The sequence below is a fragment of the Triturus cristatus genome, chromosome 3_2, assembly GCF_964204655.1.
Source record: "Triturus cristatus chromosome 3_2, aTriCri1.1, whole genome shotgun sequence".
NCBI lineage: Eukaryota > Metazoa > Chordata > Amphibia > Caudata > Salamandridae > Triturus > Triturus cristatus.
The window spans coordinates 1,165,339,664-1,165,367,596 of NC_140584.1; the positions used below are offsets into that span (position 1 = coordinate 1,165,339,664).

The 27,933-nt window shown below is 50.1% G+C and overlaps 1 protein-coding gene across 1 annotated transcript; it reads left to right on the top strand.

Annotated features, from left to right (window-relative positions):
* Positions 1-24,728: 24,728 nt before the first annotated feature.
* Positions 24,729-27,932, top strand: LOC146859351 (histone H2B-like). Its single transcript, XM_085646973.1, has 2 exons — positions 24,729-24,869; positions 27,695-27,932. Exons 1-2 carry the CDS (start codon positions 24,729-24,731, stop codon positions 27,923-27,925), a joined length of 372 nt encoding a protein of 123 aa, XP_085503099.1. The 3' UTR covers positions 27,926-27,932.
* The last annotated feature ends 1 nt before the right edge of the window (position 27,933 follows it).

Below are 27,933 nucleotides of genomic sequence, written 5' to 3' on the forward strand. Positions count from 1 at the left end.
TACAATCAGCTCCTCCATTTCCATTCGTAGCCTAGCTACATCAATTCCCTGGGATTCTTTTTCTTTCCTCTGCAAAGTCTTCAGCCAGTCATTCAAATCTTCAGCAGTTATTCCCACAGATTTTTCTGTACCCCCTGGTTCTGTCACTCTTTGTGGTTCTAAGATCGATACTCTGTTCCCTTCCACACATCCAGAGTTCAAACCTGAGTTAGTCTGCACATTCAACTCTCCTCCACATATGGTATGTCTCCACTGATTTTCTCCCGTTCTCCACTGATTTTCTCCTGTTCTCATTTCTGCCTGCTCTGGAGGAACAATCAATCTATTGCCCACATATGGAACTGTCAAACCACTTTCACCAGTCCTCTGCTTGTCGAAAATCGGCATAACCGGACCTATTGTCACAGGCACCGTAACTGCCTCAAGATTTTTAGTCAGTTCTCTGATTTTCTCTGTCAATTCAAAGGTAGTTCTTTCTAGTTCTCTGGTCTTTTCATCCTCAACTTCATTCTCCCTTTCTCTCTCTCTTTCTCTCTCTCTTTCTCGCTCTCTTTCCACCAGAGAACTACTGCTTTTCAACTCAGGAGTCATCATTTCTGTCTTTATAATCCGCAGGGTGTCTCTCATTGGGATAACTGCTGTTCCTACCTCTGGTTCTCGTCTATACGGGGGTGGTCTTTTGTAGAGCATGTCCTCTAGGACATCGTCATCAGACTCATTCGCCCCATATCTCCTTGTTTCTACATTATGTTTTTTTTCTGTACACTTTCTCCCTTTTATCTCCTCTGCTGTTCTTACAGGATATAATCCCTCAGTCATGCTGGCATCACGCCATCTTCTCATCCGGTCATGATGGGTTTCGCGATCATACTTTCGCCCAAACATATACCGGTAACTTCCTCCACCCCTCTGCTTCTCTCGCTCATGCATTTCATCTATCCATTCAGTTAAGGCCTCAAATTGCGTTGGCCTAGGCCGAGGCTCTAGACACATCATCCGCTCCCGTAAATTCCTCAGTATGGCCAGATTAAATGAGCCATGTTCCGGGAAAGCTAAAACTCCATCCTCTTTCGTATACTTCACCCAGTTGTCTAACCAAATACAGGTATGATACCCATACTTCGCAACCATGAAGGATGCGGGGGTTCGTATTGGAGGAAGTAACTGTCCTTCCCTAGTCACAATGTCCTTATCCTTGTCAAACCAGTTCTTAACCTTACTAAACAAGGATATCTTTTTCTTTTCCTCAGCGTGGTAATACATTTTCTTACTTTCCGCAAACTTTTTTGTCCTGTCTACAACTGTACGATCTCCTGTCCAATTGCAGCGCGACTCACACTAACGCACCAATCCTGAAGTGTCTACGTCACTGACTCAGTCCACAAATCCCAGCCCGACTCACACCAACGCACCAATCCTGGAGCGTCTACGTCACCCTGTATGTCTCCCAATCCTAGCGCGGCGTACACTAGCACACCAATCACCGTGCTTCCACTATTCTAACCCACTGTCCAATCACAGCGTGGTCTCCCTGACGTCAGCAGTCGCTGCAGCAGCTCCTGCTCCTGTCTCCTGTCTCTCTCGTCTACCCCTCCTTTACAAAAACTACTCGGTAGACTTTGTTTCAACTTCTACGAGTCTGTTAGTTACAACATACAAACATCTCCATTGTCTGCTTCGCTAGCCACAGAACAGCAAAAGACCTTTCCCACGAGAATTCCGCCTTTCCCGAGAGCAGCGCTTACCTCTGCCCTACTACGGAAACGTTACTTCCGTTGATAAAGTAGCACATCCCTCTACTCTACCCTTCTGACAAGCACCAATTAACTGTTTTCTCCGGAATGCTCCTAAGAGTTTCACAATTAACCAGAATGCCTTCTCATTCACGCACTTTCACACCAGAAAATGTAGTACATTCACACAAAATTCTGTCTTTCCCGAGAACAGCGAACAGTCTGTCCTACTACAGAATTATATCACACGTTAACAAAGCAGCGCTTACCTCTGCTCTGTCCTTCTAACAAGCTCAGAGAATACCTATTACCTTTCTAGTGATAAGCGTTAACGGAATGCCATAAGGATCCCTGATACCTAGGACCAGAACTTCACAGATAACCTTCGCTATCATATACACTTCTCTCACACAGAAAATACGTTTCTAATGGCAACACACGGCGATGCTACCTCATCGAACCCAGACAATGCGACGCGCAACTTCGATTGTTACACGTTTTCCCCTGTATACATACAGGGCCAACAATCCCGCCTTTTTCCGAGAGCAGCACTCCCTCTGCCCTACTACGGAACTGTCACCGACTCCCTACGTCCCAGAAGCCGTTCATAATACATAAAACTCAATACAACTTCGAGATACAGTGTTAGTACAAATATCAATCAATAATCAACAAGCCTATATACACGCAAATTCACCAGATCAAGACAATAGTTAACCATCATTCTGCTACCAAGAAACTGGTGCAGATCGGAGCTTCCGAATTCCCTCTACTTCCACGGACGGAGTGATTTCACAGTCATACACGCACACACACATCATACGCTGGTGGGGCCCATTTCACCAACATTCATCCTACCACTCTATCCATGCCATGTATAAGGGAAGACACTTTCAGTACCTAACCAATCTGCATATACCCTGAGGTCAATGGCATCAACTAGTTGCTATAGATCTGGTGAAACATTTTAGAACACGCAAATAAATTCAATAAACATGACAATAAAATAACCACCCGACACAGTAATTCAAACAGAAAATTATTTATCTAAATTTGTATGAAAAGCCAATTAAATGCAAGATCATTTCTTTCATATTTACCTATTCTGGCTAAAAGTCGTTTTCTAAGTCAGAACCGGTCCTCAGCAAAATAATCAAAGTTTTTAGCCGTCATGTAGAGTCACCGTCCTCTCCGTCAGCATCGGGACCTCGGATCATCAGTTCGGGAAGAAGTGACACTAGACCTTTGTGGTCTACAAATATTTATACTAAATTTACATTCCAACATGTTGCAATCATATCTCACAAAACAGTCGAATGGCGGAAATCATGTCGTCTTGGTACACAGAGATACAGTGCTAGTTTTTCTCACACATTGATCATCTCAAATAATGAATAGAAATAAGGAGTCCATAACTAATTCGTTACTTCTACGGATGTCTCTTTAGGGTAAATTGTATCCCATTCGTGGGACCACTATAAGTTCAACAAATCGGTATTCGTATTTGGTAACAGTCTTCACGTTCAGGGGCATTTGGCATCTCTCCCGGATTTATCGTCATGATCATGGCTTTTCAGTTCACCAGGAGGGCAAGGTCGCAGTCAGCGCGAAGCCTTCTTGCAAATTTTCCATCTACTCGAATGCAGGCTGCGGATGGTAGCCATTTTCTAGTAGGCCACATTGGTCAACTTAAGTAAAATGAAACATGAAATAAAATTACTGCACGTAAATGATTAAATGATTATACAGTGTTATTCCCCTGCTAATTCCCTTATGTGTATGTATTTATCTAGCCATTTGCGACATCAAAAGCCATTAATGCATATTAATTATAAGCACAAAACACAATAACATCACATAAGCAACATCTATTCTGTCAATTTGCTCACCAACTTAGTTCACTTATTATTTTAGCCATGCAATAGCATTCCCACGTGTAATTCTTCTGTTAATAAGGTTGATTAGACCAGACTTGACAAATCTTTAGTAGTTATTAATTAATCAGTAGTACTTTTAATAATAAAATACGAAAATGAACAGATATTTGGGTTTAAAGTAAAAACCCTGCTCCATCAATACCACAAGACGGACCTACAGACTGGCATGGGCGGAATTTGGAGTCTTTATGGGACGGAGCGGGGATTCTGCTTGCGGAGATCGGTCAATGGTGGAACAAGGAGTGTTGCAGTTTGTATTGCATTGCATTGACAAAGGGCTTTCTTCCGTGACGATCTCGGGCAAACTGGCGGGAGTGTCGTTTTATTGTTGTTTGTTTTTTGGTTTTGACCCTACCAAAGATGTGATTATTAGTAGGGTACTCAGAGGTTGGGGTAGGGAAAGTAGGGGTGTTGGGGTGTTGAGGGAGGCGAATACGTTTGATTTGTTGGTTAGATTGGTTGAGGTTTTGCCGCTGTGTTGTTATAACGCTTGGGAGGCCCGGGTTTTCGTTTGTGCATGGTATGGATGTTTTTTGGGGCCTTCAGGGTCTCGGAGCTGCTTGGGACATGGAAGATGGGTGGCAGGAGGTATGATGAGATCCGGTTGGATGAGGGTCGTCTGGGGATTTGGTTGGGGCAGTCTAAAACAGATCAGTTGGGGTGGGGCAAGTGGGTCTGGTTGTGTGAGACTGGAGGTGAGGGTGTATGTCCGGTGGCTGAATGGCGGGACTTTCTGTGGACCTCGTGGACTGTGAGTGGTGATATATTTTGTCACGCGTCTGGGGCAAAGGTGACGGCGAGCCAGTTGTTGGCGGTGTTGCGCATGGCATTGAAACGGTTGGGGCTGGACCCGGCGGGTTTTGGGACGCATTCCTTCCGTATTGGGGTGGCGATGGCAGCAGCGCATCTTGGGTGGTCCTGGGACAGGATTCCGCATATTGGGAGGTGGAAATCTAGGTGCTGTGAGCGTTATGCCCGTAAATAGGGGGCTTGGCATAGTATGGGGGCTTAGCAAAGGGGTGATTGGTGGATCATTTAGGCTGTGTTACTAATTTCTTTTTCTCCCGTAAGTTGTGTGGGTGGACCGGGGGCCAAGACGGTCACTTGGATTGTGGGGCATTCGTTCGTGCATTGGGCCTCCAAGTATGCAGAGCAACAGGTGTACGGCCGTAACCTGGGACTCAAAGGACAACATCATGAGGTGCACTGGTGGGGAAAAGGGGGGGATGCGATGGGGGGCACTATTGCCCTGGCTCGCGAAAATGGTCCCCCAGAAAGGATGCCCTGATCTGTTGATAATTCATTTGGGAGAGAACGATTTGATTCGGCTGTCGGGTTTGGCGCTCTTACAGCTGATGCAGAGAGACTTGGAGGTGTTGAAACACAGGTTGGCTGGGACATGCATTGCCTGGACTGAATTTGTTCCACGAAGAGTATGGAGGGGGGCGATCAAACACGGGGCTGTGGAAAAAGCAAGGAGGAAACTCAACAGGGCGATGCCAGGTTTTTGTGGGGAAAAGGACATCCAAGTAATTGCTCACACTGGACTGCGACTGGAGGAACCACTACTGTTTAGGGATGACAGTGTGCATCTTTCAAGACTGGGGAACGCGTATTACATGATGGAGATGTGTGACGTGGTGAGCAAGTTGTGGAATGAGGCGATTTGGTGTCACAGGAATGCCTGAGTGGGTGGGAAGGAAAGATGCGCAGTTGGACCCCGGGGTGGGGTGGGCAGGTAACCGCCCTAGAAGGGGGTTCCCTGGTGGGCAATACTTGGGAGGGGTGGGGGAGTCAATAGCGGAGTGGGTAAAGAGAGTGAATGGATGAAGAGTGATGTTGGCGGGTTGTTGGGATTGTTGTTGTTGTTATTCCGTTATTGATTATGTTGTGCAGCCTGGTCCTAATAAATGGCCTTTTACGCTAAATATACCAGCGTGGTCTGTTTATTGCGCGATGGCGGGTCCCGGGGGAAGGACAGTCGCAAGCTAGTCTTCCCCCGGGGTCTTTCGTGCAGGGAACGACCAGGCAGGGTCAAGGGGTGGGGTTAGGGGGTGGGTATAAGAATGCAGGGGAGGCATGGAACTTCCTCTTCCTGCATTCTCAGCACCATCGGGAGGGACAGTTCAGAAAGACCACCCACCCTGCAGTTACTAGGGTTTAGGGGTAGGGTTGGTGAAGCGTGCCAGTTTAGGATGGGCTGCAGGGTTGGCGATACTTGGGAGGGGTGGGGGAGTCAATAGCGGGTGTACCCATCCCTCGGGGGGGGAAGAGTGAATGATGGGTGGGTGACGGAGGCATGAGGGGAATGCCAGGTGATACCGGGGAGGATGCTAGGAGAGCTGTGGAAATGGATGAAGAACGGAACGGGGCATGAAGTGGTAGGAGAAGTGAGTTCGGAGTGGGTAAAGAGAGTGAATGGATGAAGAGTGATGCTGGAGGGTTGTTGGGATTGTTGTTGTTGTTATTTCGTTATTGAATATGTTGTGCAGCCTGGTCCTAATAAATGGCCTATTACGCTCAAGATACCAGCGTGGTCTGTTTATTGCGCGACAAACAACTGCGGCCCCGGAGAACTCCCTGCGAATCGTGCCATGCTGCCGGCATCGCCATCCCCTCATTGATACGGTTGCTGCTGCAAAGGAAGAGTGCTCCCACTCATCACGACAAGCAGCGTGACTACCAGAGCCCGCGCAGCACCGACAGGATGGTGGCGATTGTGCCCGTGCCTCCTCCGTCTGCGCGATGCCAGTGACCGCCCAAGAGCTGCCCGACCGCACCGGTGCAAAGCGGCGCCCAGTACATGTAGTGTGCGCGGGGGCGAGGAGGCCGTCACCTGCCAGCCTGACACACACTCAGCCAGGGAGGGAAGAAACTAAGGCGGTGATCGCCCGGTGTGAAGCCTGCACCTGAGTGAGCCGGGATGCGAAGAAATACATGCCGCGCGGCCCCTGCCCAAGTCCCCTCTGTCACTGCCAGAAAGCCGCCCAGCCCATGTGCACCACTCCTACTGTGCCCCCCTACCTTCCTTGAACGATCCACACTGTCTGGAGGTAGGCGCGCGGCCGTAGGTTCTGGCTGCCAGCATGCGTCTGGGCCCAGCGCCAGGTGTCACAACCGAACAGCCCCAAGCTCCAGCAGCTGATGTGGAGTAGCGTGGAAACCCAGCGGTCTTCAGGAGTCACCCGAAAGCGAACTCCAGCCTGCGAAGCCTGCCTTCGAGAAGGGGAACTGCCGCAATGCACGATGAGAGCACCGGCCGCGCCATCTAGCGGTTGAACGCAGCACCGCACCACGAGTCCCACTGAGAGACTGCCACCTCAGTCAAAGGAGAAAACACTCTTCTTCTGATACAGCCTGGCTGTCCCGAAGCCCGGGCAGCCCGATGAACTTCTTTTTGCGATGAGGGCACAGCAAAGGCGAAGCAGCAGCAACGCTGAGAACAGGTCAATGCCTCTATACCTGTAGCCGGAAAGCTGCTCCCACACACCTAACTGTCCCAGTGGAATGGAGCCAGGAACTGCACCGGCAGCGAAGAAAGCACAGCACCGTCTTCCTCTCATCAACCTTCAAAACCATAAGTGGGAGGACCACGCCGGAGCAACCCTCATCTGCCTGCTATTGAGGTAATCATGGCCGGTAGGGATAGAGAAACGGCCAGCACTATGAGGCAGCCCTGAGCATGTGGAGCATCTGGGGGCCTATGGGAGTTGCCCTAGCCCTGCGGGCACCCCGCACCTGCATCTCCACTTCAGAACAATTTTCAGCTTCGGTCAAGACGGCTGACACGATCGGAACACACAATTGCACTGCAGTGCCACCTAGTGACCATCTCTAGCTATTGCGCCTGGGAGAAGGGGAACACTTTCCAATGCGAAATGCCAACAGCCTTAGGAGACCTGTCCTGACATGGGTAGCACGGTGACTACAGAGCCACTTCCCTACTACTAGCAACATTCAGCTTGACAAGCAAGGCAAGCACAACAAAGGGGTAAAAGAAACTACAGTTCAGAGGTCAGCCCTGAAGAGAAGCTCACAGGGCATGAAAGCCTCAGCTGCACTGGGCAAAGGAAATCACAGGCTGCAATGTCTCTGTTGGAACAGCCCTACTGTACGACAAAGGGAAGAGACCGATGGCCCCACAGAGAAGGCCCCAGGCTGCCTAGCCCCTAGAAGTCCAGCCTAAGTAATATACCCACAACCAGTCAAGCTCAAAGCCACAGCCAGAAAGACTTTGCTGCATGCCACAAGGGGTCAAGGCGCTGCCAAATGGTTAAAAGGGAGAAACTCTGAACGCCCACATAGCAAAGAGCTAGAGAAGTCCAAACTTATACAGCAACGGATGTTGCAAAGAGTCTGTTGGAGGCTAATGACAGCACAAGAAAGACTGGTGCAAAGCGCGCACCGCCAGTGGCTGCCCAACGCCACCGCTGGTGAGCAAACACAATCGCATGCTACAACTCAGGCACACCCTGTGCCAGAAGAGAACACCTCACGCCCCTGGCGGTGAACGACCACCACCGCAAGGAGGAAGAACAGGCCCACCAGGTGCCAGATGAAAGCGCCCAAAAAGGAGACGGAGCACACTAAGTCAGAGGCGCGCAAGGGGCAGCGCCAGTGAACACCTGACAGCACTGGCGGACACCCGGGAGATAGAGACATCTCCACTAAGAAGCATGACTGAACGCAGCACAGAGAACGATCACGTTTCCACTGCACCAGCAAAGCCCCGCAGCAGGCCGAAGACAACACAGTATCCTCGCTCACACCGCATCAAGACGGAGACGGCGGTGACCCAAGACATGCAAGACAGAAGTCGCACACCCCACGTGGCAGGCCACCACAGCAACATGCGCTCCAACAACCAGCGACACGCGACCGTACGTCACGTCGCTCAGCAAGCAAGGAGCGCGCCAGAGTGAAGGCAGAAGCCGGTGCCACGACAGCACCGCCTCGAGGTCCAAGCGCAACGCCCTCGAAGAAAGCCCTGTCACCCCGAACACTGGATGAACACAGGTGGGCTGAACAGACCAACAAAGGGAGAAGACTGAGTACTCGCACAGCAGGCCAAAAGCACACCCTGACACACCAGACAGCCACCAAGGCGGGCCGACGTCCCTGGATACAGCCTCGCGGGTAAACCAAAGATAAGCCGCAGCATGCGCAAACCGCGTCTCATCCCAACGCTTCCCCAGGCGACCGTCCATCCCCGAGCGTCTTCAGCATAAAGTCAAGCAGCATCCCTGCTCCTGTCCGCAGATGCCACGGGTGAAGATCAGGGTGAGCAGTCTAAATATCGAGTTTTAAATGTCGACCTACAAGTATATCGAGTTGTAAATATCGTAGGTAAAGAATATCGAAGTCAAGAATATCGATGGACAGAATATCGACCCCAAGGTAAGTATTATCGAAGTTAATAATATCGAAGTCATTAATATAGATGTAAGTAATATCGTAATCAAAAATTTCGATGTCAAGAATATCGATATTTTATTAGTGTAATGTATTTTAATATGTATTTTATTTGTATGTGAAAGATTATTGTAATGTATTTTAATACATTTAAAAATAAATGTTTAGAGATTAATAATTATTTAAAATATAATTTAGCGTTTTAGTATCAGAGCGGGTTGTGGGTTTATAGGGGAATAGGGTGGGAAGTAATTTAATTATAATTAATTAATTAATATGTATTGTTTTATTGGTATTTATGATTAATTAATTGTTAATTAATTACTAATTGTTAATTAAATATATTAATTGATTAATTAATTGTTAATTAATTATTAATTGTAAATTAATTGTATTAATTGGTTAATTATATAAGTTATAATTAGTTTAATATTAATATTTCTTTATTGGTATTGTTAATTAATTGTTAATTACTAATTAATTGGTGATTTAATTTTATTAAGTGATTAATTGATGCTTAAATTAATTATGTGAATTTTTATGTGTAGTGGGTTGTGGGTTTATAGGGGAATAGGGTGGGATGTAATTAAATTCAAATAATTACTGATAATTTTTAATTATTTGTAATTAATAATAATTATTTGTTAATTAATTATTAATTGGTGATTAATTGTTATTAGTACGTTAAATATAGTAAATATAAATAATTTATTATTTCATGTTCTTTGTTGTTATTGCTAATTAATGTATTGTTAAATAATAATTAATTTGTGAATAATTGTAATTTGGTAGTTAATATGTATAAATTTGTAAATAATAAGTATATTAATTATAAAGAATGTATTATTAATTGTAAATAATAGATAAACTGATATTTAAATGTATTGTGTATTTTGTATGTGTAGTGTGTTCTGTGTTAAAGGGGGAATAGTGTGGGATGTAATTCAAAGTTATTTATATAAATATTTATTTTAAATAATTGGTATTTAATAATACATATTTTGTAAATTAATTATTAATATGCTATTTTTTTATAACTAATTATTTAATTGGTTATTATGTTTATAGAATCCCTATGCTATCCAGTGCTTTCCCAACTGTTTTACTATCTGGAGTTGGAATAGTAATTTTTAACCCTACGCTATCCAGCGCTTTTCCTACTGTTCCACTCTCTGGAGTTGGAATAGTAATTTTTACTCCTACGCTATCCAGCGCTTTCCCTAGTGTTTCACTTACTGGAGTGGGAATAGTAATTTGTACCCCTACGCTATCCAGCGTTTTCACTACTGTTGCACTCTCTGGAGTGGGAATAGTAATTTTTACTCCTACGCTATCCAACGCTTTCCCTTGTGTTGGACTCACTGGAGTGGGAATAGTAATTTTTACCCTTACGCTATCCAACGCTTTCCCTACTATTGCACTCTCTGGAGTTGGAATAGTAATTTTTACCCCTACGCTATCCAACGCTTTCCCTACTGTTGCACTCTTTGGAGTTGGAATAGTAATTTTTACCCCTACGCTATCCAGTGCTTTTCCTACTGTTTCACTTACTGGAGTGGGAATAGTAATTTGTACCCCTATGCTATCCAATGCTTTCCCTACTGTTGCACTCTCTGGAGTTGGAATAGTAATTTTTACCCCTACGCTATCCAGCGCTTTTCCTCCTGTTCCACTCTCTGGAGTTGGAATAGTAATTTTTAACCCTACGCTATCCAGCGCTTTCCCTAGTGTTTCAGTTACTGGAGTGGGAATGGTAATTTGTACCCCTACGCTATCCTGCGTTTTCACTACTGTTGCACTCTCTGGAGTGGGAATAGTAAATTTTACCCCTACGCTATCCAACGCTTTCCCTACTGTTGGATTCACTGGAGTGGTAATAGTAATTTTTACTCCTACGCTATCCAACGTTTTCTCTACTATTGCACTCTCTGGAGTTGGAATAGTAATTCTTTTCCCTACGCTATCCAACACTTTCCCTACTGTTGCACTCTCTGGAGTGGGAATAGTAATTTTTACCCTTACGCTATCCAACGCTTTTCCTACTATTGCACTCTCTGGAGTTGTAATAGTAATTTTTACCCCTACGCTATCCAACGATTTCCCTACTGTTGCACTCTTTGGAGTTGGAATAGTAATTTTTACCCCTACGCTATCCAGCACTTTCCCTACTGTTTCACTTACTGGAGTGGGAATAGTAATTTGTACCCCTACGCTATCCAACGCTTTCCCTACTGTTGCACTCTCTGGAGTTGGAATAGTAATGTTTACCCCTACGCTATCTAGCGCTTTCCCTACTGTTGCACTCGTTGGAGTAGTAATTTTTACCCCTACGCTATCCAACGTTTTCCCTACTGTTGCACTCTCTGGAGTGGGAATAGTAATTTTTACCTTCACGCTATCCAACGCTTTCCCTACTATTGCACTCTCTGGAGTTGGAATAGTAATTTTAACCCTACGCTTTCCAACGCTTTCCCTACTGTTGCACTCTTTGGAGTTGGAATAGTAATTTTTACCCCTACGCTATCCAGCGCTTTCCCTACTGTTTCACTTACTGGAGTGGGAATAGTAATTTGTACCCCTACGCTATCCAACGCTTTCCCTACTGTTGCACTCTCTGGAGTTGGAATAGTAATTTTTACCCCTACGCTATCCAGCACTTTCCCTACTGTTGCACTCTTTGGAGTTGGAATAGTAATTTTTAGCCCTACGCTATCCAACGTTTTCCCTACTGTTGCACTCTCTGGAGTGGGAATAGTAATTTTTACCTTTACGCTATCCAACGCTTTCCCTACTATTGCACTCTCTGGAGTTGGAATAGTAATTTTAACCCTACGCTATCCAACCCTTTCCCTACTGTTGCACTCTTTGGAGTTGGAATAGTAATTTTTACCCCTACGGTATCCAACATTTTCCTTATTGTTGTTTTTGTTGGAGTTGGACTAGTAGTTTTATTGTGTCTGATATTTCATATGTTTTGTATTTTTTTTGCTATTGTAATATATCATTAATAATAAAAATTAATCACATTAAAAATATTGATTATTATTTGCTATATGTAATTATTAAATATTTATTAATGTTATTATTTTATGTGTATAGATGTATTGGTAATTTTTAAAAATATTTAATAATTTATACGTTACAGAAATTATTAGTAAAATTAATTATTCAGTAAGTATATATATTATATATTATATGTACATGTTTAATTAAAGTTTTATTAAATTATATATATTAATTATACATTTTATTTATTATACAATATATTTAATTATGTTTATTTAATTTCTAAGTATAATTTGGTTTATTTTACATATATTTTTAAAGTAAAAGAAAAACGATATTTTTAATAACGATATTTTTGACATCGATATTTAATTTTCGATATTTTTGTACTAACCATGTTGTAGATAGGATGTCGGTATTCTTGTCATCGATATTTTTGTTGCGATATATTTGTAGGTCGATATTCTGTCTGTCGAAATTATGTCATACAACCGAAGATCAGCACTGAGTGTCCGCCCTCACACCGCCTCAAGATGGAGTCGGCAGTGGCTCTTAGCCCAGCAAGAGAGGATCCACACAGTCCATGTGTCAAGCCGCCACGGAAACTTAACCTCAGCAAGGCGAAGGCACATGGCTGCCAAAACCCTCCTGACATCCAACTCTCCCAGCAAGTCACCACCACCGGTCTTCCCGAGTCACCACTGGGCTGGAAACCGCCATCACGCCAGCCATCAGCACATGCGTCAAACACCACTCCCAGAGTATCGAGGGACTGGAGTCCCACGCTGTTGCCACAACAGCCTAGAAAAGAGACCAGAGGCTACCTGTGAACCGGGCATACCCCAGACCCGCGGCAGCGAGATCAAGTATCGGCCAAGTCACCTCCACCCTAAAGGGTTGTGCGTGCGACTAAGTAACGGCTCCTCTGTGATCCTGAAGCTGCCTCCAGTCGGCACACAAGCGGCCCCGGCGCAGCCCTCCTGCAGTCCCGCAGCAACCCCGACAACGGGCCTCCCCAGGCGGGAGAGCGAGAAGAGACATTGCCCCACCGACAGGTTACCGGTTACAGCCAAGCAGTTCAACAGAGAAAGTCAATCCAGCAACACCTCTGTGAATTCTCACCATGGGCTCCATCCATGTTCACGACGCAACCCACTATAAGGAACTGTTAGAACTCACTACAGACCATCACCGACGTCAGCAAAGTGGATGCCATGCAAGACAGCAAGACGTGTCATCATCAGTGTACTGACGGTATGCAGCGGACGTTTCCAAGCCAGCAGTCGTGTCCTGAACCCCTCAGGTTAAACTACGGGTGCCCGCCGAGCAGGTCCTGCTGCAAGCAAAGTCACCAGCTCACGTCTGGCGTCGTCCTGCCACCTGACTCAGAAGACTGATGGACCCTGTCGTATTTGGTTAACTGTTTGTTTTGTCCCCACAGGTTGGACTAACGTTTTGTTTGTTCCTCAATAAAGTTGGGGAGGAATGTAGTGTCCTGCGGGACACGTTCTAGTGTTCCGCAGGAAGCTGCACTCCCAGCCACTCCCTTGAGGGCTGGACACACTGCATCCCCACGCCCATCCATCACGGGTGTCACGAGTGATGTGGCCCCGCGAATAAAAGGACCCGGGTGCACGTGCTCGTGGCCAGTTACTGCATTACCTGGTGTCTGTGTCCATCATTTCTGTAATGTGGGCCTGAGGCCCAACACAACACTTAGTAACCTTGTTCTGAAACAATGTTTCTTCCTCATGTAAAGCGCTCTAGCCAGCGCTATATAAAACTCAATAAATAAATAAATGGTAGTCCTATACTTTAAATGGGCGAACCGAACATGCAAGTACCAGAATATGGCTGAAAACCGGACCTGAATGAATTATTCCCATCTGACATGGGGCAACAGAACTCGCGTAGTATGGACCTAAGCTGTGAACCTTTTCTGTACTGTAGGACGAGCAACGTGTGATTCGAACTACGGGTACCACAATGCAATTCGCTTGAAGTAAGGCGTGGGACAGAGGTGTGGATTGTTCATTGATGGAGCATGAGGGATGGGTGGTGAATGAGGAAGTGAGTTAATGAGATTGGAAGCGGCTCGGGTGCTAATTGATTGAAGGATGGGAGGGGCTCTTAGCTCCGCCTCCAATCACTAACCTCATATATAACGCGGGATGGTGGCCGAGTTGGTTGTTTTCTTTAGATTGCTGGTATTTGAATTTTCGCTGGACTACGCACCTGGTAACTGATTTACGTCTGTGGTGTATTTAGTTTGGGTCTGTCTGATTCTGCCAGCCGAGGGAGTGTGCGGAAGGGGATGGGTTGGAGGGGGAGTGCCGTTTGGAAGCTTGGCGTTAAGAGCGGGTGCGGTTATTTATATAGCGTCGGCCGCCCCTGATGCCACGAGGCGCTTTGTGTGTGGGTAGCACTCGAATACTCCTGCTGTTCGTCCACTCCGCGGCCTGGTTGAGAAATCTATGTATTTGTAGGGATTTCAAGTTAAAAGTTGTTGTTCTTGAATACCAAGTGTGGCTTATTTTCCAGTGGTTGCTTGTACCCATGGGTGAAGGGGGGGAGGGGGGGGCCTCGTTGCCGGTGTCGGTCATCGGCAGCTGTGCGGTTCACTCACACCGGGGGCCTCTCTCGGCCTCTAACTTCGGTTCCCCTAATCGACCACTTCTCGGGCGCCCTTTGTCCAGATTCTTACGACTTGTGTTGGGGGTTTTAGGAGTTCAGTTGGTGCCCACAGCCCCACTCCAAGGGTTCTTATCGGGGCCTCACTCGAAACCCTCAGATACCTACTGACATATATTTTATTTCTACCCTGCGAGGGGTTTTAACATTATCTCCGCGCTCTATGGCCAGTAAAGTGTCAGCTGGCTTAGTCTGAGTGCTACCCTCGTGCTGGTCGGCACTCCATGCTAAGACTAAAGCCAAGAGTGAGCTTTAATCTGCCAGTCCAACTGAGGGGCGCCTTGAAGCCTCGCCCTAGTTATATGGTAGTAAGCGCTAGTGTGGGTATCGCTGGGGAACCAATGTGCCCGGCCATCCTCACAAGATCGCTCTAAATGGCAACGGTTTATTTGTTAGTCCATACCTAGTCATAGTACCCCCAGGGGCACCCCGCTCACCCCCCTCCCCCAAATTAGGTTACCCAAAGAAGACACAAGAAACAGTTGTAGATGGGTAACAAATGCTGCAGGATTTATTACATAATTCCAGGATATGTAATAGGTGGGTTATCTTACGGGCGATCCAAGGGCAGGCGGCCATCTACTTCACCTGCCCCGCCTGATGAGCCGGGCAGCACGGGAACGACCCGCAAGTGCTGCCCCCCAAGTGATTCTTTTTGCGATCACGTGCCGTTGAAATTCTACTCACACCCCCCCTCTCGGGGCGGAGCGTCGCATAGCAAGCCCCCGGTTGTTCAGGCCCACAACCGCCCGCAGGCCTAGCGGGGCGCCGACCGGCTTCCGGGACCTCTCTGGAGGCTCCTCGTTTTGGCTCAGGCACCACGTGGTGCCGCGCAGAGGTACCCTTTGTACCGGCCTGCTTCCAGATCGCCCTGTAACTCCGCCTGCAACGAAAAGAAAATCATTAAAACGTTCAGCCAAAAACCTCACCCCACCACACCACGCCGGGTAAGCGGTAGGGAGGGCAAAAGGCGAGGTGGGCGACAAAGAGGTCGCCAGTGAGGGTGGGGGAAGGCTAAATAGCCTTCCCCTCACACCTGGGCCCGGAAGTGACGCGCCTTTCGCGTCACTTCCGGCCCCCGACACGGAGGGGGGCACGGTCAAGATCCCTGCCCCCGCCCCCCCCGAAGTAGGGAGTGGGGAGGGGTGACCGGGGCCCCGGGGCCACTAAGGCGCCGACCGCCGAGTGGCCCCCTGCGGGGGCCGCGGTCAGCGGCATAGTACCCCCAGGGGCACCCCGCTCACCCCCCTCCCCCAAATTAGGTTACCCAAAGAAGACACAAGAAACAGTTGTAGATGGGTAACAAATGCTGCAGGATTTATTACATAATTCCAGGATATGTAATAGGTGGGTTATCTTACGGGCGATCCAAGGGCAGGCGGCCATCTACTTCACCTGCCCCGCCTGATGAGCCGGGCAGCACGGGAACGACCCGCAAGTGCTGCCCCCCAAGTGATTCTTTTTGCGATCACGTGCCGTTGAAATTCTACTCACACCCCCCCTCTCGGGGCGGAGCGTCGCATAGCAAGCCCCCGGTTGTTCAGGCCCACAACCGCCCGCAGGCCTAGCGGGGCGCCGACCGGCTTCCGGGACCTCTCTGGAGGCTCCTCGTTTTGGCTCAGGCACCACGTGGTGCCGCGCAGAGGTACCCTTTGTACCGGCCTGCTTCCAGATCGCCCTGTAACTCCGCCACAGCCCTGGAGGCGGCTAACCGTCGCAGCCAGGGCCCCCCACCAACCTAGCTCTTTACCTGCATCCTCTATTCATCAATGCTTCACTTAAATCCAATAAAAACAGGTCCATGCCTATCTGGGAGAGGTGTACTCCATCCAAGTCGAAGTACCCCTTTACATTCCCCCGAATCATCTCATGGCGAATAAAGCCCAAACCCCTTTGGGCTGTGAACTTACGCATTGCTCCATTAATGCGCCTCCTGGAATGCTCTACCGCTTCTAAGGATTTAGCTCCCCGCCAAGACCTGCGGGGGATGATCTCTGACCACACGATCTCACACTCACACAGACGTTTGCAGATTTCCCCTAAGTCTCTTTTCATGGCTAATAACAGCAATCGTCTCCCTAGGGTAACCAGGTCGTTACCGCCCAGGTGTATCACCAACAGGTGGGGCAAAGTGGACCCGTGTGCTCTTAGTCTCTGCTCGATCTTATTCCTGAGTTCGAACCATCTCATCCCCGGCACCCCCATCCATTCCACTTCGGTCTGAGGGAAGTGTCGCATCCAATTTCGGTGCAATGCCCATTGGGCCGCCCGGGCGACAAATGAATGCCCGATCACCCACACCACTCGTCCTAATAAGAGAGGAGACATGGTGTATACACAAGTTATTTAATCAGAAAGGGTGATTTCAACGCTACACACCATAAATCACATACACATTACTACAAGCTGCCTCACGGGCGAACATATACCTTATAGCAATCAGATTCCCAACGCCCCAGTTTCTTCACCTGAGCGGCCTCTAATCCCGCCAGGTGAGCGGCGGTGGCAGCGCCAATGCGGAAGGAGTGGCTGGAATACCTTCTGTCCGGCCGGGCAAGCCCCGCCCTGGCTAAACTGGCCCTGATTACCTGCTCGAACTGATATCTAGTTACAGGGGTACCATTTGAATGCAGCAGGAGATAACCAGGGCCCGGCGGTCTGTGCTCCAAAAACGCCTTTACCCATTGTACTGGGCAGAACCTGGGGTCACCTAGGGGCTGGAGAACCACCCTGATCCCCCGCCCCGCCTGATCAGTCTTGGACTTGCGTAAAAGAATGGTCAGTGACCCGGAAACAGACACGTCTGAAATTGCCAGCGCATCCCCTGAACAGTCGACCTTGGACCTAGCCACTAACTCACTGACTCTGAAAGCCCCGAAGAATGCTAAGCAGAATGTGGCTGAAAACAGCGTGGCCTCGTACTGAGAGTAGGTGACGAACTCAAGAGCCCCTAGCATGCCTTTCAGGATTTCGAAATCAATGGGCGCTCGATTGTCAGGGGCCCTGGGCTCCTCCCTAGCCCAACCCTTCAAGGCGGCCCGGATGGGATAGGAGTTAGTGGGATCCGCCCCGCCAGACAACCTAGTGTCGTGGCTTACAGCTGCCAGGTGACTGCCCACCCATGAACGGCTCTTCCCTTGTCCCCTAGCCCACACCAGAAATGCTCGGACCTGGGACACCAACGCAGCCCCTGAAGTACCCAGTGCTACAGAAGTTGCTCTGAATGTTGCCATGTGGGCGTTGTAACGCTTCCTGGTACCTGGGGCCAGAGCTCTTTCTCCCATCTCTTTCAGGCTCAGTCCCACTGCAGGATCCTCCATAGATGGTCCGGGAATGGGGTCATCTGCGCTCTCGCCCGCGGCCAGGCCTCCCTGAATCGGAGCCACTGAAAACGAGAAAGAGCGTCAGCTGCCACATTTTGAATCCCCTCAATGTGCCTGGCTTTAAACTCCACATTGATGCGCAGGCAAGCCCGGACCAACTCCCTTAGTAAGCACAGCACCAGCCGGCACCTGGCGGACTGGTTGTTAATTGCCTGAACGACCGCCATGTTGTCAGACCAGAACACCACCTTTCTGTCTGACAATGCCGCCGGCCATAGGTGTAATGCAACAACAATCGGGAAGAGCTCCAAAACAGTAACATTCTTGGTGATCCTACGCCTGCGCCAAACATTGGACCATCCCTGCGCGCACCATTCCTCGCCCAAGATAGCCCCGAAACCTTCCCTGCCTGAGGCATCAGTGAAAAGACAAAGTTCCTGACTATCAATCCAGGGCTGTTTCCAAATAACCGTCCCATTAAAGCAGGCGAGGAATTCGCTCCATACCACCAGATCCTGCTTCAGCCCTGTCCCCAGCTTGACCCAGTGATGTTTCTTTTTTATACCAGCGGTTGCCCTTGCTAACCTGCGTGCAAAGACCCTCCCCATGGGTATGACCTTTACCGCAAAATTCAGGGTTCCTAGCAGGCATTGGATTTCGCCTAGAGTAGCCTTGTCCCTACCCAGTAGATCGCAGATCTCCTGACGCAAGGCCTGTACCTTATCCGCAGGGAGTCGGGACACGCCCTCTACCGTGTCCAACTCGATGCCCAAGAATACCAAAACCTGCGCCGGACCCTCGGTCTTACCAGGAGCTAAAGGTACGCCCAAGTGTCCTGCCAATTCCTTGAAACATTGCAGCGCCCGTGCACAATCTTGCGAGTCAGCTCCCCCGATGAAAAGGAAATCATCCAGGTAGTGGGTCACTCCCTCAATGCCATACCTGTTTGTTAGGGCCCACTGTAGGAAGGAGCTGAACGCCTCAAAGTACGCACAAGACACCGAACATCCCATGGGCATACACCTATCATAAAAGACCTGGTCCCCCCACTTGAAGCCCAGAAGGTGTTGGCTGTCCGGGTGTACTGGCAGGAGCCGGAAGGCCGATTCGATATCAGACTTGGCCAACCAGGCTCCCTTCCCTGCCCTCCTGATCATGTCGACTGCCAGGTCTAGGGAGCAGTAAGACACTGAGCATTTACCTTCGTCCAACCAAAAGTTCACGGAGTCCCCTTCTGGGTGTGATAGGTTGTGGATAAGGCGGAAAGCCCCTGGCTCCTTTTTTGGTACCACCCCCAGGGGAGAAATCACAAAGTGGGGCATGGGGGGGGATGAAAATGGGCCCGCCACCCTGCCCAAAGACACCTCCTTCGCTATTTTATCCCGCACTACCTCCGGGTGTTCCCTAGCTGACTTCTGATTTTCGGCATCCCTGCTCACTAAGGGGCCTTGATAAGGAATGCGGAAACCGTCTAAGAAACCCTCAGAAATGAGGGACCCTTCCTTGCCAGTGTAACCGCGGAGTGCGCTGAGGAGGTTATTTACGCAGATGGGAGAGGGCCCTTTCACATGGTCGTGTGGGGCTAGGTCATGCGCGCTGGCAGCTGTGTACGCAGGGGGCCAGAGCGCAGGAGGGGGGGAACCCCCCGGGCTACTTGCTGGATGAAGGCTTGTCAGGGGTGTCGCGCTTGGAGCATGCAGTAGCGGCATGGGGTGCCCCGCACACGCTGCAGTTGTGGGAGAAACGGCATGATTTGTCCCAGGAGCAGAACCCTGCATTGAAGAGCCTGCAATTTCCAGAAGACCGTGCCCGAAAGCCAGGCCTGCGACCCCCCCCACGCCCGCCCCGAAAGGACTTCCTGCTCTCCCATTTCCTCTCCTTTTTATCCTCCTTCTCTTTGCTCTTTACACCGCTCTCTGAACCTGACTTCGTCGTAGACCCCTCAGTATGCTTGCCCATGTGTTTTACCCATAAACGGACTTTCAACTGGTCCCATTCAAGATCAGGGCAGATTGCTCTCTGTCTGCGGAAGTCACAGTCGTAGTGGTACCATCCCATGCCCCCACCCTTGGCAGCCTCTTCAGTAATCACGCTTGCATAGTGGAAGAGACCAGGCCCTTCATCTGGGAATTTCTCCACTATCACTGCCGCAAAAATGGCAAAGGCCTGACCCCAAGTCACAATATTTTTAGTGGGATATACATGATACCGCACCCGCTTGTCCTCTTCCTTGTTGCCCATCCTCCTGGTATCTACCCCCTCCGCCCCATGCATGAGAAGGGTGAAGATATCAATAAATTCCCTGCGCCAAATCCCTTCTTTGGCCACTAGAGGGACCATCCAAGCGAGTGAACAGCAGCCCGAAACTAGCGGGGCCGTGGTAACTAGAGGCTTAGGTGCTACGGCTAGCGTTGGTGCCGGCGTCGGTACCACTGGGGGAACCACTACTGTAGTATCGACCGCACTAGCCGCGCTCTCGGCCACAGCAGCAGCTGGGGGTGTGGGCCGCGGAGGAGGTTCCAACGCAGCCGGCGGCTGACACCACACCTGCGTGAAGCCCCCCGACGCCGGGAGGACAGTCGGCGGCGGTGGGGCGGCCGGACCAACCCCTAGGGGTGATCTGGCAAGCAGCAGACCGGATCTGACCTCAGCCATGAAGTCTTTTAAAGTGTCTGCAAGCTTACCCAAATCCTCTGTTGAGGCAAATGTCGCCTGGGGCGGGCCAGGCAGTCCGTTGTGCGCCCCCGTCCCCAAGCTAACCGCCGCCTGGGGGTGTGCTGGGGCCTTGTGAGGAGGGGCCGCTCTATTCCGAGCCGGTGGCTGTTCTACCGGAAAGTCTTTGCTCGTCGGGCGGCGGATTCTTTTCGACCGTGACGGGCCCGCAACCTCCCCTACATCCTTATCCGTAGCCGGACCGTCCATCGCTATCCCAGAGTCTGGGGGGTTACTGGCTTTCAATAGTTCCGTCGCCCAAGCTAAACCCTTGGCCCTCGTCAGCTCCAGGAAAGCGGCAATCCGTGCTTCCTCCGAAGTGTCCGTCACGGACTCCTCAACCTGAGTCCCTGGTGTGAAAAGGGGGGGGGATAATCCTTGGCTGTCCATCACTTAGCAGTTGTTCTCTCTTATCTGCAATTGGGAAAGAGAGAAAGTTAACCGCCTGTTCACCCCCTTTGAGGTTAGTTCTTCGCTCCTGAGTGCCACATGCTACTCGAGAGGTACCCCCATCCCCCAACTGCCCGTACTTACTCCCTTCCGAGCCCCGAATACGAATGATCTTTTGGCTCGCGTCTCTCAGTCGGCAATTAATAAACCTCCAGTCACCGAAAGCGGAGAATGTACTGAAAGAAAAACCAGAATAAGCCCAAGAAATATGCATACACGAAAAGGCGTGACTGAACCGCAGAAAAAAGGGGGGGGGGGGAAGGACACGGGTGCTCATACAAATTACTTTTATCATGCACACCCCCTTCGCATTTGGACCATTCCCCACCTCGAACCTGGCAAGCAGCATTGTGTTCGCTGGCGCCCCACCCCCATACTACAGCCTGGTGGCCATTTGGCCCAAAATCACTGTCTCACGTGAAGCGAACACGTCCAAAACCATTCATTCGCTTTTATATTGCGTGCACTCTTGAAATTATTGGCGCACTTTACATTACATCTTCAGCCACGGGGCCCGCATTTAACATCCAAGCAACTACGCGATCCCCTGCCGGTGACCCGCGCGCGGCATTGCTGCACACCAAACCCTTGTTTAGTTTGCCGCTTCCATATTGCCTGAGGTACGATGTACTGACGTCCCTCTCGCTAGACCTGCCTTGCTGCCCGGGATCGGCCCCCCGCTTCCTACTACCTGCACCCTTGCAGGGCAAAGCAAAGGGAAGGCGGCTACCCGCTCCCTGCTGGGACCCCCGAACCCGCCTACTGTGGGGCCGGGCCTTGGCTACGCTTGCTGGGGGCCGTTCCCCCGCCAATCCCACTAAACAAATCAAAACCTGGCAGTGGCAGGCCGCAGAGGGATACAATTGCATGTGTATGTAGACAGATTTGGCCCGTATATAGTCAGTGCTTGCATGAGGGCACCGCATGTACATTGAACCTTCAGGCCCAGGGAGACAATAAAAGATTTGGCCGGGATCACACGGAGCAGACGCGAGCCCTTGCCCAACCAGGCCCGGAGCAGACGCGCCCCCGAGGCTCAAATGCTGGTTCCTGCCGTAGACGGCAGTCCAGCCTGCATCCCATACCTCTCCCCAGGCTCACCGCGTGAAGACACACGCCGCTCCGCGATCGATGCGGCGACAGAGTGTCAAGAAGGTGGGTTTACTCCCGACTTCAACGGGCAGATCGTAAGCCTGGCCCCCCGCCTAAAACCGTTGAGCACCGCGACCCCCCGTGAAATGGCACCACTTATGCAAGGGTCGCCCATTAACACCCTACCCTGTTTAATGCGGCCTTATATAGCGCGAAGGTTATTTAAAGCGCTTTAACTGTACACCCGTTACTAGATGTCGGTGCCCTGGCGCACGCGCGGGCCACAGCTCACCCCCACCTATTTATCAAGCTCGAAATCGACCGAAGGTATTGGAGCTCGTGGCGCCGTATTCACCTACTTATGTAGCCCAGTATACGTTTGCTCGTAAGCGTAACTTCGCTCTCTAGCGCGAACTCAACCCGGAGGTATTGGAGCCCATCGCGCCGCATTTACATACATATCGGCACGGGGGGAATAAGTGATATACTCCGCATCACAGGAATGCGACCGCTGCCCCGAGACTCGAAAACGCCAACCCATTCGATATTGTGGACCCGAGCCCCGGCCCTGTGTACGCTTTGTTCCTAAGCATAACTTCAAACTTTAGCGCGAACTCAACCCGGAGATATTGGAGCCCGTCGCGCCTCATTTACACACATATAGGCACGGGAAGAATAAGAGACATACCCCGCATCACAGGCAGCGACCGCGGCCCCGAGACTCGAAAACACCAACCCATTCGACTATGAAGCCCGGAGCCTCGGTCCCAAACTACGTTCACTTTTTCGCAAAAGCTTTCTCTAAAGAGAACTCTATCTTATTGCACCGTATTTAACCACATACAAGCACGGGGAGATAAAGCGAACAGGACGGGACCGGACAAGGGCTCACACTGACCCCTGTGCCGCAAAGAGAAACATGTTATACCCCACAACCAAGATGGGAGCCAGTATGCCCCCACACGCAAGATGGACGCCGGATTGCCGGCCGGTTGCGTCCCGCGATCGACTCCTCGCGCCCACCCGCGCTAGCCAACGTGGCAGGGAAACAAACAAAACACAGCTTCCCCAACGATCGCACGCCCCGTTAAACGTAAATAAACACGAGCCTTGCTCCGAGCACGGTCCCCCCCCCGCCCGTGGCACTCCGACCACAGGGCCCCGTCTCCTGGTACTGCCCAGGGACAGGGCCGGGGCGAGGGGGCAATCCGGCAACTCACCGCAAATATTAGGAGTTCCACAGCAAGGCAACGACGACGACCCCCGCGAAACGACGCTGCGTCCGATTCGTCGTCACAAAAGGCGAGGTGGGCGACAAACGAGGTGGGCGACAAAGAGGTCGCCAGTGAGGGTGGGGGAAGGCTAAATAGCCTTCCCCTCACACCTGGGCCCGGAAGTGACGCGCCTTTCGCGTCACTTCCGGCCCCCGACACGGAGGGGGGCACGGTCAAGATCCCTGCCCCCGCCCCCCCCGAAGTAGGGAGTGGGGAGGGGTGACCGGGGCCCCGGGGCCACTAAGGCGCCGACCGCCGAGTGGCCCCCTGCGGGGGCCGCGGTCAGCGGCATTTATTGGGGTAGCTGTACCCAAGAAAGCCGCCACCCTGGACATCCCAAAGGCCCAGAATGCACGGCGGCCTTGACTACTTCCGGGAGGTGAAGTGGGATTCACCATTCACCGCTCCCAGAGGGGTAGCTTGCATTCCTAGGCAATGTGTTTACCATTCAACGCCCCCAAGTGTGTAATATATCGATTCCTGCTCGCTGTCTTAAGTTTAAAAGAAACCCTGGCAAATCTAGAAGGTGTGGCTATAAATTACTAATACGTAAACGCAGACATTCTCCAACGACAGTTCACACATTATAACCTATTTTATTGCTTTGTCAGTCTTGCAAAAAGATTACCTGCCTTTGTAAAGAATAGATGTAGAGAGAACGAGAAACCTGATTGGATGTTCTCTTCAGATAAAAAAATAGTCCCTCGTTGGTTCTAGTGGAAGCACTTCCTGGAAGTCGGAATGAGGCTCCAAATAGTTAACAGCATGAGGTGAGTACACTGCTGGAAGAGCCGAAACCTGCTATGTATATTCTAAAGAACTGATGATGCATCTCGCCGACAGCTGTGCATCGAGCCAGACCTAGCGCCTTGAGAGGCACAAAAGGGTGGGAGGTTTCCTCAGTGCCTTGTGAACCAGAGCAGCCTCTGCTGTCTGGGTCATCTAAGCACAAAGCATGCTGGTCCTTGCAGTCCATTGATTGCAACAGATGCCCGACATCCTCTCAAGGTCACCTTCCCCGGATCACTTCCTCACATGGAAAGGTTTCTGCAGCTAATCAGTGAGTTCATGTCTTTGATTTTAACTTTCCACTGCCTTATGTTCAGTTTTTGTAGCGCTATGAAGACCACAGTGGCTAACGAGGAGAGTGCCAAGAAGGTGTCCAAGTCTGTGGTACAGCACAAAGGAAAGGGCAAGAAGGAGAGCTACTCCAGCTTCATCTACAAAGTGCTCAAGCAGGTGAGTTTACAACAAAATGTAACTTCTGATTCAGGGAGTTGTGAAAGCAGTCACCTAAATTGAAAACCTGCTCTCCACAGCAGTGGTCTGCGGTCGGGTGTAGGGGTTCAATGTAATCTGGTTGATGGGCGGAGCGGTTCATGCCCCTGGAAAGGTGCTGGAGTCTGTGGACTGGTTGCACACTAATCCGTAGACTGTTTAGTTCCAGGAGTGAGGGCGGATAGTGTGGCCCATGGTCAGGGCCCCTGGAATTATGCAATGCTGTGGTGGTTTTTGCTTAATTATGGATTTGCCGCATAAGGCCCTCCGCGAAGGTTAACTAGTCTCTCTTGCTTATTTTGGTGTCTGGTTGTTAAACTGATACGAATGAGGTGAAATATTGTTCGACAGTATTACTATATTTAAAAATTAGTGGGATAATACTATCCTAAAATGTGTCGCATGATTTGCCTTTTCTTGCCACATTATTTAGTCAAGCTTGCTGCATCATTCCAGTGGCCCTACTTGCGGTCAGTGCTTTAAACTGGCAGGTGCCGAGTACATGCACTTTCATTTCAACTGAGAGAACCTGAACTTCTCAGCACAGGTGCAATACGTAAAATTGGAAAGTACCAGCTCTTCTCAGTAACCAGGCACTCTGGGATAGCAAGTTCCTGCACTTTTACTATTCTGTTTCAAACACTCCGAGGATTATGTGGTCAGGTACATGATGGCCAAAGGGGCGTTCCTACCGTGTAACCTTGAAGCTGCACTTAAGCAAGAAGTATTCGTGGCACTTTAGCAAGAGGTATTGGACTAGAGATCTCTGCACATGCTGGTGGATAGTTTTGGATTGTGGTCCTCTGAGGTGGAGCGGGGAAAGCCCTTTTCTGCCTCCCTTGCATCCAAATGTGTTGGATGTTTCTAGACTCTGCTGAGACTGGATTCGAGTCCTGCTGCCTGTCCTGGGGATGTCCCACCACCACTGACCATCATTCGGGTACCAGTGAGTGCAGGGCTCTAGCCTACAAGCATCTTTGGACTCTCAGTTGGGTGGGGTGCTTCACGGCTGTAGGCCGCCCGGTAGGAAATGCAGCATGCCCTGTAGGAGGATCCTCTGACCATGGGTGGTCAGTCCCTGGTGGGCTGGGGTAACTGGCGGTTGCATTCTGTCCTTTGGAGTCTGTGCAGTGGTGTTCCTATGTAGATCCTGGTCACACAGACCTGATCACCCTAGTGAACTAGGTCCTATGTATACCAGGAACCCACCTGAACCTGCTACCTTGCAACGGTCTCTCCTTCCAACATGGCTGCCGGTCTTTAAAGGGGCATTAAATCTTAAGGTTCCTACCCTGTACTAATAGGTTCTTTACATGACTGCCATAACGTAAATGGAAGAGTAAAAACTTGTGTAGGACGTGGAGTGCTCATCTTCTGCTCCCTGTCCACTCAGCAAAGTAGAAAACGCTTTCATTTAACACTTTTAAGATCTCTTGCTAAAGTGAGTACAAGACCTGGTGAAGCCCCACTCTTTACTCTCCAAGTACATTAATACTTTAGTGCCCTGCAGGCTGTAGAACCTGGACCGCTGCTCCTTGTGCTCAGGGACTTCAAGTGTTGACCAATCCTGGCTCTTCGATTGAGGGCCCCAGCCTTGGATGCCTCGTGGGCAGCGTCGTGGTCAGTAGGTTGTGTCAGAGGCATGTGGATAACACTGGCCTCGCATGAAACAGGCTGTGGGTGATTGACACCTGTCACTCCGCCTCCTGTGCTTGTGCGGCCCCTGCTATGCTGCTTTCCTTGGCCCCTTTGCTGTGACTGCCTGTGTCCTGATCTGGGAGCAGATACAAGTCTAAAGAGACCAGAAGTCCACCACCGAGGTGTGGATATGTAATGGTGGTCTGACCAGGCGCGCAACACCCATTGGACTCAAAGGGCTTCAGACCCCTCCCCCCGTCGTATGTGGCAGCCTGGGATGAGACAGCTTCCCGGGCACACATACAGCCGCACCCGAGCACTCCACAGGTCTTTTAAAGACCATGTGCATGTTAATGAGGCCTCGCTGCTGTTTCACCCCTTCTAAGAGCCCCTGCAGCTCCACTCTGTCTATGGCTTAAAAGATTCAGCCCCCGAAATCTTTTTGTAGCCCCCCCCCCCTACCCCCCCGAAATTTGGTTTTAGTTGCGCCTCTGGGTCTGACTAGCTTTCCACCTTTCTGGGTCCGGCCTGACGGAGCAGCTCTAAGACCTAGTCAGTCATTCTTTAAATATACTTACAATGGGATTTTGCTCTCGGGTTTTTTTTTCTCCCCTCTTGCTATTGGTTCTTTACTTCACTTCTCCTCGCAGTAGTTGCGTTGCACCACTGGAAAGATATTTTACCTCAAAGGTGCGCTCAATAATGACAGGTTAAAGTTTCTCAGATGCATTTGTTTAACAGAAGGCAGTCGTTGTGCCTTTTTTCAATGCTGCAGGTTGTCGTCTTCGGTTGGGCCTCAAGGATGGAAGCCAGATCTTATGCTTGGCCAGTGCGTCCATCTGGTGGGAGCGGAGTGTCCGTTACTGGTATGAATGGTGCTGAGGACAGTTCTCTTCAACAAATGCATGTTGAATTCCAAAGCTGGGTTTGTGTGCACGGTGGTATAGGTAGAAATAAACGAAAGCCTTGTCTTCAGCAGTGCTCCATCCTTCGTGCGAGCAGTGCCACCCTAACGGGGTTTTATGCCTGTTGTCTATGGCTCTCCTGCTTGTTTTGAATGAGTTGGCACTGGTTTGTGCTTTTCCTTCTAATTACGGTTTACCATAACCTCTGGTTGCGATTCTAACCCAAGCTATGTCTCCCGACAGGTCCACCCTGATCTGGCCCTCTCGCTTGGTGCGATGAAGATCATGGACTCCATCAACGGAGATGTCTTTGAGCGGGTGGCTTCAGAGGCGGCGAGACACGCCCTCTACAACAAGCGAAGCACTATAACCAGTCGTGAGATCCAGACCGCTGTGAAACTGGTGCTCCCTGGATCACTTTCAAAGCACGCCCTGTCCGAGGGCACCAAAGCTGTGGCAAAGTACATGGCTTAAAATTAGTC